The following is a 14,593-nucleotide window of genomic DNA, read 5'->3' as shown; positions in this document are numbered from 1 at the left end:
TATTTTTCAAAAATTTTTGCACCACTTTGTTATTTGAACAATATTCTACAAAATTTGGTACAAAAACATATAGGTTACATTTTTTGCATTCTCCCTATTCTTTAAAAAATAGTGTCATTTCTTCCTAAATTTGACATCAATTTCGCGAATCTAAAACGATCTAGAGCGAATTGAGACTTTTTTTATTTATTGGGTAGGATTTTGTTTCTGCAACAATACGATATGATGGCCTTCAAAACAATTCTTAATCACTCGAAATGCATTTTTTTTCAAAATTTTCTTGTACTTTAAGAATTTATAATAAGGTATTGTCGTGGCAACATCTAATGTTACTTATTTCTCAACACAAATGGTATTATATTTATTTATTCTAACCTTACATCAAATCTCTACGATGTGAGGTACAATGTGAGATGCGAAAACACTGAACGCTGACTGATATGCCATTAATTGTACAATTTCAAATTTACGTGTGTAAATTCCCGTGAAACGATAGAGTAGACTTGTCGATACAAAACACTTGTTTTTATTGTAATTTATTCAAATAATTCTCTTTTAATTTCTGGTTGCGCGTGTGTGACTGTGTCGTCACAACACCTTTTTTTGTCTCTGGTTGAGAATTGTCGGTGAAAATTGGGGGTGACTTACTACTCTAGGTTCTGCTTAAGACTGGTTTATTTACATACTATAGACACAATAAGTAAACTATAAACGGGTGGGGTGAAATGGTTAGGCAACCAACAGTGAGGGTAGTTGCATGCCTGTGTAACTACCAATTTCTGTGTTTTTACAATGACTGAAATCAATTCTAATTTGATATGATTCGCCATATTTTTGTGTCTCTTCTTTTTCTCAACCTTTTTCTGGAAACGTCGATGGCTCGTGGGTTTTACCAGGACCCTTTTCATTGCCTTTCATTGGAAGTCCCATTCTTCTGGTGGCTGGACAGAAAGGTAACTTTTCTTCACTTTTATATAAAATTTTCCTCATTTCTAGGACTTCTTGAAACGGTACAAAAATTGGTCGAAAGTTATCCTTCAGTCTTCAGAATCTGGTTGGGTCCCAATTTGTTCATCATCACATTAAAAGCCAATCATGAGGAATATTTACTCACTAATTGCCTACATAAAGACAATATTTTTACTTATTCATTGGTCGACCAAGTTTTCAGTTCAATAGTGACAAAAAGCTGTAATTATTATTTTTTTAGTGAACATTCTTACTGTGATTTTTAGTCCATAAATGGCAACCACGAAGAAAAAACTGGAATAAAAGCTTCAATCAAAAAATCCTAAATTCGTTCTTTAATATTCAAGTAAAAATGGCTAATAAAATGACGAAGGAATTAGAACATTATTGTGGAAAATCAAATAATTTTCTTTTCACTCTCTGGACCACAACACTAAACACAATTTTTGGTAAGATTTTAAAACATTATTACATATTAACATTACGTTACTATTTTTATGTAGAAACGATCGGAGCTGTGGATGTGACAACAATGCCAGAAACAAATTCAAAGTTTATTCCCATGTTCGTCAGGTAAAATGTTTAATTACTTATTTTTAAGTTGGTTGATTTTATAATGTGGCGCCAACTCTTCGGCAAGTTTTGAACAAAAATGTCAAAAATGACACGTTTTTTTTTCGAAAACTTTGACATTTATAGCGGCTCTATTTCTGTCAAGTTTAGGACTTCAAACGATCAAAATTAAGGGGTTTTAACGAAAAAGCATTGATAATTTTTGCATTTTTGCATCTCAAATTTGCAATTTTAAACGACTGGTCAAGTTTTGAATTTTAAATACTGTCTAAAAAATGACATGATTTTAAGAAACAAATACGTTTTTTTCAAAAACTTTGATGTTTAAAGAGGCGCCAACTTTATGTCGAATTTGGAAACCTAAACGTAAAGAATTACTGGATAATTTTTTAATTTTCCTTAAATTTGGATTTTGAAACGTTGAGCCAGCTTTGGGTCAAATTTGTAACTTCAAATATGTCAAAGATTAGATGATTACGGAAAAATTACATTTGTTTTTACAAAAATTTTGACTTTTAAAAGTGGCGCTATCTATGTGTAGAGTTTGGAACCTCAACCGTCAAAGGTTACCGGTTTGGTCAAAAATCAACGATAATTTTAAAATTTTTCGCAAATTTTCAAACGTTATGGCTTCTTTAGGTTCAATCTTGAACTTCAAATATTTTAATATTGACTGGAATTTAGTTAAATACAAAATTTCTTAATTTTTGTTTTCAAGTTTTAACTTAAAAGTGGCGCCATCTTTGTGTAAATTTAGAATCCTAAGCGTCAAAAATTACAGGATTATAAAGAAAAATAAAAGTTTTTTTTTTTTCTAAAAGAAGCGTCATCTCTGGTCCCAATTTTAAACTGCAAATGGCAAAATCACGGCCTCCCCCATAAAAAGCTAGACTTTCGTCTATCCGGCCTCGCGCGTGGGGCCAATCTTTGTGTTTGACACATGACAGATATCCGGGAGTAGGGCAGAGTCATCTATTGGGCTTAAATAAAAAATTAAAATCTTAGTGCTTAATGGGATCACCCATCCGTTCTTTTGATCAGTTACGTACTTACTTGAGCTTACCATTTATTTGGATTAAAAGCACGGACTAAGGAATATTTTCTTTGTTTAAAAGTTTAAATTTTAACCAAGTTATGCAACTGCACATGCACCGTATGTCAGCGCCCCTAGCGTCAAAATCACTCCCACGCGCGAGGCCGGATAGACGAAAGTCTAGCTTTTTATGGAGGAGGCCGTGGGCAAAATTAACTGTTTTTAATTAAAAATAAACATTTTTTTTTGAATTTTTGAGAAAATTGCGCTTTTAAAAGTGTCCCCATTTCTATGCGCATTTGAAAGCTGATTTTATATTATAAATAAATAAAATTTTTATTTTCTTATGAAGCGTCTTCTGAGTGTCGAATTTGCAACTTCAAAGGTTCAAAATTACTGGCTTTTAAAGAAAAATCAACGATAATTTTAATTTTTAAATGTGGCGCCATCTTTTAGTCAAGTTTTCAACTTCAAATGTATCAAAAAATTCACGATTTCACGGAAAAGTCACGTTTCTTTTTAAATTGTCTTTAAACTTTAACTCGGTTAGCAAAATAAATGCTTTTTATTTGGACAATGAGAAAAAAGCTATTTTCCCGCACGCCCGTTTGACTGAGGTCGTGTGAGTTTTTGTTATACATACATATAACGAACTCTATTGAATCATAGCTTCCGTAATAAAAAAAATGCGTTGTGTAATGTCCTCATTACTCACCTAGTGCTGTAATAGAATTAGATTTATCTCGTCTAACTGACATTCGACTTATCAATAGTTATTTATATTATAAGTGAGAGAAACGTAATATTAGCGAATGAAATAGATATTTACATAACAAGTGCGGAAAGTGAGCAATTTCGCACGAGTGTAAATGTAGATGCACGAGGCGCCAGCCGAGTGCAGATGTTACACGAGTGCAAGAAAGACACTTTCCGACGAGTTGTGTACACTATTTTTCCTACGACCTTCCATTATCAGGAAGAAACCATAAGTCTTGACAATAGTTCATTTCTTATCTTTTCTACATATCATTTTTTACGACCATGAGGTTTTATATGAATAAAAGTGACGTATTCCACATTGTTAGATGGTTGATGTTTTCGTACATCAATTTACGAAAGTAAAAATCACTAGTGTGATATGAATATATCCGCACAGACCTGTCAAAATTGTCTTATCAAAAACGACCTAACCAATTCATTTTTACCATTATGCATGTTGTTTTACAGTGAATCGTTTAGATATTTAAGACAAAAATTCAAGAATTACATTTGTATTTCAAAATAACTGTCAGTTTTGACAGGTCTGTGCGGATATATTCATATCACACTAGTGACTTTTACTTTCGGAAATAGATGTACGAAAACTTCAACTTTCGGAGTCATTTAACCGTGTGAAAAACGTCACTTTCATATGGGGTCGTAGGAAAATTATTTAGAATCATGAGTGCGTTGGCCCACTAGTCTTTAAATTTCTAATAAAAGTCATAACTATTTTTATCGATCATTCGTTAAAACGGATCACTAATGGTCTAAAATATCGTTCATTAATAAGATCGTAACACCTATTGATAAACTATTTTTCATGTAGTACTAACGGCCACATAAGTCAACGTTAGTAAGTTAAATCATTTTCATTATCTAACTTGTGCGCTAATAGCTTTTTTATCCAATTTACTTATTTGTCGTAGATATGAGAAGCTATACTGTTCCAATTCTTCTAACGTTTTTATGGCAGTACCACCCTTAGAAAAGCTAATAACCCACACAATACCCCTCATAAATTGCGGTTTCGACCGTCCAGAAAGGTTTTAACAGGACCGGATGCATAAAAATATTGCATCGACAAATTCTGTTCAATTCTGTTGCAGACCAAACAGTAATAATATGCAACAAATTTATTTTTGATTTTCCGATTAATTTTTTTTGTGATTCATTTTACGGGCGATGATATCATAATTAAATAGGCACATATATGATTGATTTATACCTACATTTACACTTTTGATTCTTACTGAGTAGTAAATTAAAGATTTGTTGGATGTTCCAAAAAATTTTTAAAATGACGAATGGGCATAGGAACAAAGCTACATAATGCTTCGACTGCCTCCTTATTACTGTGTTCTGAACCCCATCGAATTAATTTGGAGCTCTTTGAAGAGATCGATTCGGAAGATGAACAAGTTTCCTTTAAGCTCGAACGTGGTGGATATGATTCGAACAGAAGCCGCCAAAATTGGACCCGATTTGTGGAGAAACTGTATTAAACATCTTTAACAAGTTGAGGACAGTTATGTATCGCCTAGTTTTCCCAAATTTGTGATTAATTTGGAAGAAAGCGGCGGCGATGAAAATCTCACTAAAAGCGACAGCGATTGATTTCATTCTAATTAATTAAAAAGAACAAACATGTAATTGTGTTTACTTTAATTCCGATTTAATTCTTATTCTAAACCCGGCCCTGTCCCAAATTCGTTCTTGATCACTTTCGGGTACCTGAAAATGATTTACAATGGGGTTGCTTGCACTTTTGAGAACCCTCATAATCTTTGCGGTAATGAGGACTGTGTGCCATAAAAACGTTAGAAGAATTGGAACAGTATAGTTGTGGAGCAGGCACTCAATCCTCTTCACCATGTCGACTGGATTTGGAAATTAAGCTCGAAGTACAAAGACCTGACAGTCATAAAAGAACTTTATTTGCGCCAGATAAGAGAAGTATATCTCTAGAACCTGAGACTTGATCAATTATGTTCTTTTTTTTAGACAATTCGTCGTTATCAAAATTCTTCCTTTGAAGCGCGAGATGAAAATCATTTTATTAGTCGGGTTTTTGCAAGAGATTATTCAACAAAGGAGCTGGATGAAGAAATTGCAGCTCTTTTTATTGCAGGAAGTGAAACTTCATCTATTGTTGAGGGAAGTGTTCTTTTGGCAATGAGCATTTATCCGGAAGTTCAGGTTGTATGGTTTATTTCGACACCAATTAGTTCTTCATTGTGACCATAGACTAGACTCTATGAAGAGCAGATGGGTCTCTCAATGAAGAATTAACTCTCGAGGACCTCAACAATTTAGACTACTTAAAACGAGTGATTAAAGAAACAATGAGACTTCTTCTTCCAGGTCCGATTGTTGGACGTCACGTGGATAAAACCGTGGAATAAACTCTATTTCTTTTTGGATTAATCAACAGAGACGATTTTAGAACCATTATTTTAGATGGCCAAGTTTATCCCGAAGGATGTAACGTTTGGATCTTAATCCAATTTCTTCACAGAAATCCTGAGTACTGGTCCGTTCCTTTAAAATTTGATCCAGACAGGTTTTTACCCGAAGAAGTTCAAAAGAGACCTCGTTGTTCATATATACCGTTTAGTTTCGGAGTTAGGTAAAATTAAGAAGGTTTGATATTTGTCTTGAAGATTTCATTTCAGGTTTTAAATATGGAATGATGATCGTCAAAATTTTATTATCTAAGATAATACGGAATTTTGAAATTCTTCCGGGACAATACAAGTCTTTAGACGAAGTAAAGACGGCGTTTTACCTTGTTCAGAAAGGATGGTTTTCCAGTGTTTTTACGCAAAAGATGATCTAATTCTATAAAATAAAGATGTTCAAAAGTTTGCACTTTTTTTTGCCTAAGGTTGTTCGTCTGTAGAGTCGATGATTTTTTACCACGAACTTGCTTTTTAGTTGTTTGTTTGGCACTCCTTTTTTTAGTGCCGCCATGACGTTTTGCGCCTTTGGATCTTGCAGTTGCACCGTGTGAAACCAGTCATCACCCACCAACAATCTCATATTCAAATCATCTCTAGGACTCGCGCCTTCGTCCCCAATTGCAACATCACCGCCTAGTCATCGTTTGAGGCTTCACCCCTATCGCCATGCGTCAAAGACTTAATCGGATTTCGACTGAGTCGTAGCTCTCATCGCAGCACAATCGGTTACCACCTTGAAAAGTCGGCCAAGAATATACACCCTGAAACGCTTAAGAGATTCCACAACCTCCAACGTCTCGAATTTGTAGCTGTGGTAGATCTGCTCTAATTAAGTTGTCGCCCTACTAAATTAGAAAACAGGTTTCTAGCCACCGTCTGCTTGTTTCTGCATTAGAATTCCGCTCATACCTAGTTTGCTTGCGTCTGTGTGCACTTCTATGTCTGCCTTACTGTTGAAGAGTGCTAACACCGGTTTATTCGTCAATTTTTGCTTGAGCTGTTCAAACGCATCCTGCTGCTCAACGCCCCAACGCCATGGTACGTCCTTCTTGGCCAACGTCGTCAAGGGTTTTGTCCTTAATGAACTTCCGAAAGTAACTCGCCAATCCTACAAACTGTCGAACCTGTCGTACGTTCGTGGGTACTGAAAAGTCTCCTCCTTTAGGAGAAGTATTCAAAGCTATAGTAACGTTGCTGTTGTATTGTTGGCGTTAGTCAGGTCGGCTCATAACCGAGTAATGTAACTATGGTTTCACGTGAACGATGCCACACTGATGGACATTGTTGATTCAAAAATCTTGATAACAGTTTTCAGACATTTCTTACAAGATTTTTCCGATTTTCTTTGCATCATGTCTTTGCGCAAAATGTCCTTTAGGTAACAAATTCATTTGAACGTAAAATTATTTCCCAGAAATCGTTAATTTTCGTATCAAACTTTGCCTCTTCAATCCATCAAATCGAAAAATAGAAGGCATGGATTTTTTTTAACATTTTTCTGGTGATCTATGACATTGTCCGATGATACAGTTTCACGGTGGTGCGCGACTTTCCGGACACTCTGTATGCTAATAACTTGAGAGAGAAGAAACTTTTCTGGCTTAACCTTCCAGCAGTCTGCTGGGGTCTGACAGACCCAGAGGTGGAAAAAAAGCGTTGCACTATCTAAACTAAATCTCTTATAGCTGCTTATTTTGACTCATTCTAACTACCATCTTTTTTATTCCGGCATTGTCGGTGCAAAAATCTAAAATATGTAATAAAATATATTTACCGGGCCTCTCAGACCCCACCAGACTGAAGACGCGATATTATTTCTTCCTGATTTCAAAAGTTGTCTATATTGTTTTCTAACTTTAAATGTATTATTTTTTTGAGTCACATGCGTATTTTTAACTCGTGGATTTTTTATAAATTGTAACCATAAAAAAAAATTGACTTTGAACATGAAAAATGTACTTTTTCGTTTTCGGAAAAAAGTGCCGTTTCAAAAAAAGAATTTTTTTTGAATGATGAAAGGAAAATTGATTATCTAAGTGATAATGACTTATACAGTGAATATATTTGCATATAATCCATAGAATCCATCATTTTGTGTGTTTGTTCACTTTTAAATTGATGTTTATTGATTTGGAAGTTTATCATATTTTCACGTTGTAATTAAATATGTTTTTTAATCTACTGAATACAATCTTCTAATTTACAATGTTTTAAATCATTTTCAAGCAAATTGCAGTATTGAATTTTATTTTAGGCCTAAAAATTGACTGGGGTCTAGCAGACCCCACCAGACTTATACCGTCCGGCTGAACTAGCAGACTACTGGAAGATTAAGCAATTGAATTGCATGTCTGTGATTGATCCATACTATCGCATCTGACACTTGACAGACGGATTTTGGTTTAAATTTTGGTGGGTAGGATTAAATTGAAACATAACTATACAGGTGTCCCAGAACTCACGCCTAGCCGAAAAAGGGCGGATGCCGACAGCAATCAGGACGCCAAAAATGCAATTTGTTTTGTCCTGATGTGCATTAAAATTGAGAAATTGCTTAACGAAACTGACCAATCCCAGACGCTCAAGCACAAATAATATTAACGTTGCTAGGTTTCATAATTAAATCCTAAAAAGGAAAATTGATTTGGTCCACTACATTTTTATAACTGACATCTAATGTCAATTTGACAGATAAAAACCACACAATGACGGTTCTAAAAAGAACCCTTTTATTACAACAAGAAACAGAACAAGGCACATGATGTAATGTTTAAATCAAATGCTTGAACAAACCACCATTATTTTGGACACACAGATGAGCTCTTCTAACCAAACTTTGACATGGCACGGGTGCCGGTGATCTGTCGCGAGAATTTTTTGTACAGAAGATTTTCCGATTTCTAACTGGCGTGCCACAGTTCAGATACTTTGCGTGGAGTGTTCATCAACCGCTTCCAAAACGGCTTCTTCATTTGCAACAGTTCTGGCTTGTCTTGGTGCTCCACCAACTTCGCGCCGATCTGTTAATAACTGATCAGTGTGTCCAGCCCGAGAAACAACACTAAGAATCGTTTTGTTGTCCGGATAATAATCACGATCTGGAAAACGTCCTCGGTACGTTCTTGCTGCTAATACTAATTTCGATAGCACTCTTCAAAAATAAGACGCATTTCGAGGCATTCTGCCGCCGAGTACTCCTGAACCGTTTTAGGATATTTGTTACCACCAAACACCAACTAGGAAATCAGCAAGCAAGGGAAACCAAAAGAAAAGCCGTTTCACACTCCACTTGGATTTTCACTGTGTCAGTTGTCCTCCAGGTGTGTCTCTTGTCATTCAAACAGCTTAACACTTAACAGCAAGCGAATTGTGACTGATTTTCTTCATATACAGGGTAATTTTTTTAAGAACGGCAGGCGTTGTAGAATTTTTATTTATGAACCGATTTAAAAAAATTAAAAAACAAATTAAATGGTTTTTAATTTACTATAAACTGATGATTTTAAAATTTTTCTGAATGTTTTAGTATCTTTTGGACGATACTCAACTTTCTTAGTTTAAATTGGAACCCATTTTTTTTTTCATAATTTGCAAGATATTAATTTTCTTGATTCAGAAATGTGTTATATGTTCTACTTTTAACCAAAAATATTTAAAAAAAAATTATCGAAATTGAAAAAAAAATAAGCAATAAAAGTTAATAAAATCTAGGTGCATGGTGATTTTAACATAATGGAATCTTTAGTGCCATCATCTTCCTTAATAAACTTATATGAAGTTTTGCTTGAGACTGTACTGGGCGTTGAAATAAACAAGATCATCATCCTCATCCCGATTTTATTTAATCTCTTGGTACTTCATCTTTTTCTTAATAAAACGTCAGCCCCATTTGCAGGTTTCTGAACAATATGATAAACCATTTCAATTTCGATAAACGATTTGTATGGTCCAGGGAGAACTTCAAAATTTTGGATTATTTTAGATAATAGAATTTTCATATTCATCATGGCGTATTTCAAACCTGCAACTACACAGTCAGCGATTTTTTTTAGATGTAATGTTATTACCGATGCAGTTTCTAGATCCGAAACTAAACGGCAGATATGAGCATCGTGGTCTCTTTTCAACTTCTTCAGGTAAAAACCTGTTTGGATCAAACTTTAAAGGCTCGGACCAGTACTCTGGACTTCTGTGAATAAGTTGGATTGGAATGATAATATTACATCCTTTTGGAAAAACTTGACCATCTGAAATAACATTTGGATAAACATGTCTGTAGATCAATCTAATGAGTTAACCAATTTCGAAAGTTGTATCGACATTGCGTACTACAAGAGGAATTGCAGGAAGAACTCTCATGGTTTCTTTAATCACTCGTTCTAAGTAGTCTAAATTGTTGAGGTCCTCGAGAGTTAATTCTTTGTTAAGAAGACTTGTTTGTTCATTGTAAAGTTTTGTCTATGGTCAAAATGAAGAGCTAATTGCTGCCACAATAAACTACATCACCTGAACGTCTGGATAAATGCTCATTGCTAAAAGAACATTTCCTACAACAACAGCTGAAGTTTCACTTCCTGCAAGAAAGAGAAATGCAAGTTCCTCTTCGAGTTCTTTCGTTGAGTAATCTCCATTAACAATGCGGCTAATGAAGTCGTTCTCGTCTTTGGCTTTAGAAGAAAAATTTTGGTGACGGCGAATTGTCTAAAAAAGAACATAAGTGACTTTCTTCGTTTGAGTGACATACTTCTCTTATCTGCTGCATGTAAAGTTCTTTTAGGACTGCCAGGTTTTTGTATTGAGGAGTTAATTTCCAAAACCACTCTATATGGTACAAGGGATTCAACGTCTGATTGACCATTTCTTCTTCCAATCTACAACAAGAAGAAGAAAAATCAAACGACTAATGCAAATTTAAGTTTCTCGAGGCTTTAATGTATACTAGATTTCAGTTCTTAGCGAGGTCCAAAGGTCGAACCTGGCCCGAAATTTGGGACTGTACCCAAAAACTGTGTCGAGGAATGTACTTTTTAGGGACATTTTTAAACACCAAAAGTTGCCGACATGCATTTTGACAGGAACGTCATAATTGTAAACATTGATGAGACATTTACATTTCGCGTTGGAATAACATCAAAAACTGTTGAATTCTTCCGAAAATATGAAGTTATTGTCTTACAAATTGAGATGGTTTTTAAATAAGTGGTTTCTTTGTTGGTTATTAACAGTGATGTAATAAAATCTCGCTGACTTTTTGAAACAGGAAGGCTTACTTAATTAAAGGATTGAAGAATTTTGATATATTTTGATATAATCTTGCCCCAAATTGCCTTTGTATAAGTTAGGGGTACCTTTTTGTACTGGACGTAACCTATCATTGCGAAGTCTTCAATGGCAGCTTACGCATCGGTCCAGTTAAAGAAATGGCCGGTATCTTACTTTTTAGTGTTTTAATACGTACTTTCAACTTACAGTGCACTTTTTAAGAGCCAGAAAAGTTTAAAAATTTAAGTTTGTAGGTTAGAGTAAACAAATCTATTTTGACAAATTGACGTATGACACGATATCCCCCTCTTCTTCAAAACATCCCAATTAGTACCAACTTTCATGCATTTCACTAACATAATACAATATACTGGTCACTCATGTATACTAGTTGACATTAAAATGGGGGCCTCGCTATGAATTGAAAAGAAGTATACTTACTGCGTAATGAAAAAAAAGTTGTATACAGGGTGAACCCGAATAAAGTGCAAAGATTTTGACCCTAATTTCAGACAACACAGTTTGACATATTAGCCGGATTTCGCGTTCCGAAACGTCACCGTTTTCGAGAAAAAAATTATTAAACTTTGAAATGCGACACTGATTGTGCGTCAGTTTATAGTCGTGGTAAAGAAATGTACATAGGTTTTACAGTGCCAAAGTGTTCGAATGTGGATTATTTTGAGTTAGATTTTTGTATTGATTGCTAATGATTTCTTCAAAAGCGTTGTCATAAACCTAGAGTTTATAAAAAGTGTTTTGTTTACTGGTGAAACTAAATTTATACGCGTTATATCAGTGTGAATTGTCCAGTAAAGGGCATTTGTTCATTTTTCGTAATAACTTCAGGTAACTTTTTTTATTTAGTCTCTAATTAAAATTTCAGTTTGATCCACAAAGCCAGTCGGGAAAAGTCACCTTACCACCAATTGATGTAAAAATATAAAAATTGGCTTTTTTGGAGATCCAATTTATTTCAAACAAATTAATTTTTTGCAACAGGCACTTTTGAAAATGTTGCTTTTAAAACCAATAATTAAACCTTATTTATTACCTACAAAAAGTTCCAATTTTAGTGGCGGAGAGCTGAGTGTATCTAGCAAGTTAGGGTTTTCGCCAAAGTTGGTACTAATTTAACTTATGGACCAACATTTTGCATTCTTTTAATCGAATCTTTTAATCGACAATACAGTTTCCTACCACACCAGACGCCATTTTTAAATCTCCCGCCACAGAAAACTGTACCTAATACAATTCACGAGCCTCATAAGGCCTCCAAGTAGAAACTGAAAATGTCAAACACCATATTTATACCTTACGAACCATTTTATATTTTGGTCTTGATTTTAAAAGCATCTAGTCTAGCCTGTTATCAATGTTTCCGGTTTGTCCGAGAAACAAATCACGCAGAAATCAAAACGGATGACCACGCCCAAATTCCTTTGGTTTCAGCTCTATGAATACTGGAATACATTATTGTCTATCTTTTTGCTCAGCTGTCACGACGCCATCTTAAACTACAAAATGTCAATTTTAAAACCATCTGTCAATTCAAATTTTGCGCCATTTGTCAAATTCAAAATTTCTGCCGCTATCTACCAGCTGGCAAATTTCCAACGCCATCGTGATCTGTCAACAGTTACTAACAACTGTCAAATTCAAAATTTCGGCTCTTGCCATATGTCAAATTCAAATTTCCTACCGATGTCTGTCAAAATGACCAAAAATACATACATCGCCGGGCGAGCCGTTGATATTGCGACTTCCGGTCTAGCATCTGCTTAGTGTTACTACTTACGGCAACTCCACAACGTTGAGAATTTTCATCTAAACACAGTAAAATTTGGGGGTTGTACTGCTTACGATCTGTTCATCAAATGTGCTAAACTTTAAAATTTTAGGACATAAAACAATAAAAAACATAAAAAAAACTTTTTACGACAAATTAAAAATGTCTACTACTTTAATAAATACCGTAAATAATACCGTAATCGTAAAACAGTAAAATTTAGAGGTTTGGTTACTTTTGACCTGTTTAACAACTGTGCTAAATTACAAATTTTTTCAGCAAACAACGTAATTTTTGATAGTGGTTATTTTGAAGATAAACCAAAATGTTCCACAACTTTTTGTCAAAACCCACAACTTTGGGAGTTTTTATCTAAAATTAGTAAAATTTGGGAGTTTACTGTCTATAATCTGTTTAGAAAACGTGCTAAATTTTAAAACTTTAAAACGAAAACAAAATTTTCAGAAATTTTTATTTACAAGACAAACCAAAAATTTCCACCGCTTTATAATAAATACCTTAACTTTGGCAGTTTTAATCTTAAGAGAGTAAAAAATGGAAGTTTAATTCCAATTGACTTGTTTAACATTTGTGCTGAATTCCAAAATTTATCAGCAAGAAACTAAACTTTTGGAAATTCTTATTTTGCTGATAAACCAAAAAACAGTACCCCACATAAGTAGTCGTTACCCTTTTTCCTTTTATTATAATAATTATATAAAAAAATGAAATAAAATTCATAATATTAAAAAAAATTACCTGATAAACATTGGAATAAACTTTGAATTTTTTTCAGGCATTGTAGTCACATCCACACCTCCGATCGTTTCTAAGGAGAAAAAGTTACTAAACTGCATTCAATATTAAAAAATATCACCAAAAATTGTATCCAGAGTGTTGTTCCAAAGAGCGGGTATTAAATCAGTTGATTTACCACAGTAAAGTTCCATGTTTTTCGTCATTCTATTTGCCATTTTTACCTGAATATCAAGGAATGAATTTAATATTTTGTTGTTAAAACTTTTATTCAAGCTTTTTCTACGTGGTTGCCATTTATCGACTAAAAATTACCATCAGAATTTGTCTGAAATAAGCTTATAATTACAATTTGTTGTTAATAATGAAGTACACCATTGATCGAAAAGTCTATAGGTTATAACACCGTCTTTATGTACAGATTGATTCAGGATAAATTCCACTTGATTGGCTTTTGAAGTGAAAATGAACATTATGGGTCCTGCCCAGGCTCTGAATACTGCAGGTGAGTTTTCGATCAGTTTTAACCCCGTTTTTACAAGTTCTGGAAATGATATTGTTTTAAGTAATAGTAAAAGTAAATTACCTTTTTGTCCGGCCAATAGAAGAAAAGGATTTCCAATCAAGGGCATTGAGAAGGGTCCTGGTAACTTCCATGAATAGTAATAAAGCCATCGACGTTTCCAAAGAACGTTTACGAAAAGAAGTAGACACAAAATTATGATGACGTATAACAAATCAGACTTCATTTCAGTTATTACAAAACACAAAATTAAATAAATAAGAGGCAAGAGGTGATATTTATACACAAGAAAAACAAGGTAAACAAAATTGTATAACTTTGTTCTTGTAAATGTAAATAAATTTACTTAATTTGTTTATATAAATTTTAATGAAACTAATACAGTCGACTCTCGCTAATTCGAAGTTGGCGGGACCAGTAAAAAATTTCGAATTACCAAAAGGTTCGAATTAATGAAAGAAAAAACA

At 34.1% G+C, this 14,593-nt stretch overlaps 2 protein-coding genes across 5 annotated transcripts; one reads left to right on the top strand and one right to left on the bottom strand.

The window, feature by feature from the left end:
- The first annotated feature begins 102 nt into the window (after window positions 1-102).
- Window positions 103-6,201, top strand: LOC148176579 (uncharacterized). 4 transcript variants are annotated; one of them, XR_015769901.1, is made up of 4 exons: window positions 103-1,418; window positions 1,473-1,542; window positions 4,264-5,963; window positions 6,010-6,201. XR_015769901.1 is itself a non-coding variant. In XM_088033986.1 (4 exons), the coding sequence occupies exons 1-3, from the start codon at window positions 1,322-1,324 to the stop codon at window positions 5,511-5,513; spliced, it is 342 nt and encodes a 113-aa protein (XP_087890112.1). In that variant the 5' UTR covers window positions 103-1,321; the 3' UTR covers window positions 5,514-5,533; window positions 5,582-6,201. The 4 variants fall into 4 exon arrangements, 3 of the variants coding, with proteins under 3 accessions (XP_087890112.1, XP_087890111.1, XP_087890113.1); XM_088033986.1 differs by having other exon boundaries at window positions 5,339-5,533; window positions 5,582-6,201; XM_088033985.1 differs by having other exon boundaries at window positions 5,339-6,201.
- A 3,443-nt stretch (window positions 6,202-9,644) lies between these two features.
- On the bottom strand, window positions 9,645-14,302 carry LOC148176578 (cytochrome P450 4g1-like). Its single transcript, XM_088033961.1, has 9 exons — window positions 14,190-14,302; window positions 13,953-14,147; window positions 13,725-13,907; window positions 13,607-13,676; window positions 10,541-10,667; window positions 10,303-10,497; window positions 10,095-10,254; window positions 9,864-10,043; window positions 9,645-9,817 (listed from the first exon to the last, which is right to left on the bottom strand). Exons 1-9 carry the CDS (start codon window positions 14,233-14,235, stop codon window positions 9,654-9,656), a joined length of 1,320 nt encoding a protein of 439 aa, XP_087890087.1. The 5' UTR covers window positions 14,236-14,302; the 3' UTR covers window positions 9,645-9,653.
- Between the last annotated feature and the right edge of the window lie 291 nt (window positions 14,303-14,593).

This window comes from Gnatocerus cornutus, chromosome 4 (assembly GCF_029298725.1).
Source record: "Gnatocerus cornutus isolate USDA-ARS CGAHR chromosome 4, icGnaCorn1.1, whole genome shotgun sequence".
Taxonomy (NCBI): Eukaryota; Metazoa; Arthropoda; class Insecta; order Coleoptera; family Tenebrionidae; genus Gnatocerus; species Gnatocerus cornutus.
The sequence above is the reverse complement of the archived record's forward strand: the minus strand, read 5'-3'. Positions and strand labels throughout refer to the sequence as shown.

What these genes read in the sequence shown, in the direction of transcription:
- LOC148176579 (XM_088033986.1), top strand. Translation starts at nt 1,322, where the DNA reads ATGGCTAATAAAATGACGAAGGAATTAGAACATTATTGTGGAAAATCA. An exon ending in AACACTAAACACAATTTTTG is followed by an intron (nt 1,419 to 1,472) that starts GTAAGATTTTAA and finishes ATTTTTATGTAG; the next exon opens with AAACGATCGGAGCTGTGGAT. An exon ending in TTTATTCCCATGTTCGTCAG is followed by an intron (nt 1,543 to 5,338) that starts GTAAAATGTTTA and finishes TCTTTTTTTTAG; the next exon opens with ACAATTCGTCGTTATCAAAA.
- LOC148176578 (XM_088033961.1), bottom strand. Translation starts at nt 14,235, where the DNA reads ATGCCCTTGATTGGAAATCCTTTTCTTCTATTGGCCGGACAAAAAG. An exon ending in ACATGCAGCAGATAAGAGAA is followed by an intron (nt 10,498 to 10,540) that starts GTATGTCACTCA and finishes GTTCTTTTTTAG; the next exon opens with ACAATTCGCCGTCACCAAAA. An exon ending in CGATACAACTTTCGAAATTG is followed by an intron (nt 10,044 to 10,094) that starts GTTAACTCATTA and finishes ATGTTATTTCAG; the next exon opens with ATGGTCAAGTTTTTCCAAAA.